The sequence below is a fragment of the Hippocampus comes genome, unplaced genomic scaffold (genome assembly GCF_001891065.2).
Source record: "Hippocampus comes isolate QL1 unplaced genomic scaffold, H_comes_QL1_v1.1 C16956074, whole genome shotgun sequence".
NCBI lineage: Eukaryota > Metazoa > Chordata > Actinopteri > Syngnathiformes > Syngnathidae > Hippocampus > Hippocampus comes.
This window is the reverse complement of record NW_017841386.1, coordinates 1-1382: the sequence shown is the minus strand read 5'-3', so window position 1 is coordinate 1382 and position 1382 is coordinate 1. Positions and strand designations below refer to the sequence as shown.

At 55.7% G+C, this 1382-nt stretch overlaps 1 protein-coding gene across 1 annotated transcript; it reads left to right on the top strand.

Annotated features, from left to right (window-relative positions):
• Positions 1 to 6: 6 nt before the first annotated feature.
• On the top strand, positions 7 to 1355 carry LOC109509577 (TRAF family member-associated NF-kappa-B activator-like). Its single transcript, XM_019859410.1, has 2 exons — positions 7 to 486; positions 937 to 1355. Exons 1-2 carry the CDS (start codon positions 34 to 36, stop codon positions 1105 to 1107), a joined length of 624 nt encoding a protein of 207 aa, XP_019714969.1. The 5' UTR covers positions 7 to 33; the 3' UTR covers positions 1108 to 1355.
• The last annotated feature ends 27 nt before the right edge of the window (positions 1356 to 1382 follow it).

Genomic DNA, 1382 nt, shown 5'->3' with positions numbered 1-1382 from the left:
AAAAAAAACAACGTCTTGGAAATCAAATGCTGGATGTGCTGTGCGACAGATCAGCAGTTCTCCATGCCCATCCAGTGCACAGACCGCGCGGCAGAACCCGAAGCACCCTTCTTCCTGGCGTCGAGGTCGACGCCGCACATCCCGCTGGTGCCCACCTTGCTGGCGTCGCGCGGCGCCAGCCCCGACGACAGGGACTTTATAGACTCGCTCTCCAAGTTCAGCGTGAAATTCCCGCCTCCCGTGGACAGCGAATACGACTTCCTGAACAGCGCTCCGGAGAGGCACGTTGCTCTGACCGTGCCCGTGAAGCGGCCCCTCAGCGGCATCCCCGCGGCGACCAGCAACGAGGAGCGGGAGGGGGAGCAGGAGGGGGAGGAGGAGGAGGAGGAGCCCTCGGAACTGTCCGTGCCTTTTGTCATCCCGACGTTCGCCTCCCACACGACGTCCTCCTCGCTCTCCCAGGAGGACGTTCGGGGCCCCCAGCAGGTGAGAAGCAGGTCTGAGAAAAGTAGTAGCAAATTATCGGTTTCCGCTTGCTCTTCGCTAATGGAAGAGCGCGAGTGTGTGAAAAGTCCAAAATAAGCGCCGCGGCGCAACTTGAAACACATTACCGCGTAATGGGTGCTAATCCCTTATTTTTCTGTTTCAACTCTGCACTTGCGTCTGCTTGCGTGTTTGCCGGAAGGTGCGAGCCAGATGTAAGCGCCGCTCGCTGTCAGAATCTGATGAAACAACGCGTGATGATCACAACGCGTACCTTTTTTAATTGCGACACATATCCGCAACTGCCACGGCAGTTGTAAAAGTAACGTCGCCAGACGCACGAGGGTCGCGTTTTGACCTTCTTCCGTCAAACGCGAGCCTCTCCGCTCTCACCGAGCGTACACGCCGTCTTGTTTTTGCCCGTGAATAAAACGCTGGCTTCCTTCGCTTCAGTCCCTGTGGAGCCCCGAGCTGTGCGAGGACGCCGACGTGGCGGCAGAGATGGCGACGGCTCAGCGCAGCGTCCCGGATAAATGTGCCTTCTGCCACGCCGTGGTTCCTCAGGAGCAAATGAACAGCCACCTCTACTCACATTTCTCGCCTTCGGATGAAACGCATCGCTGACTTTGCTCGCAAACCAGCCCAGAGACTTCATGTAAGCGTGGCCCGAGCGCCGCCCGCCGCAATGTACGTTCACTGTACGGGACACCGCAATGAGACTTGAATCCATCTTATTTAATATTGAAGAATTGAATGGTACAGTCCCCCGCCCCCCATATATTTGTTTTTTTTCTAATAGGCCTCCAGCTGAGACTTAATGATGATGCATAATGAGGAAATAAAGCCTGCGATGAATCTTTTCTTGTAAGGTGGACCGAGGTGTTCTCGTTTTGTTGATT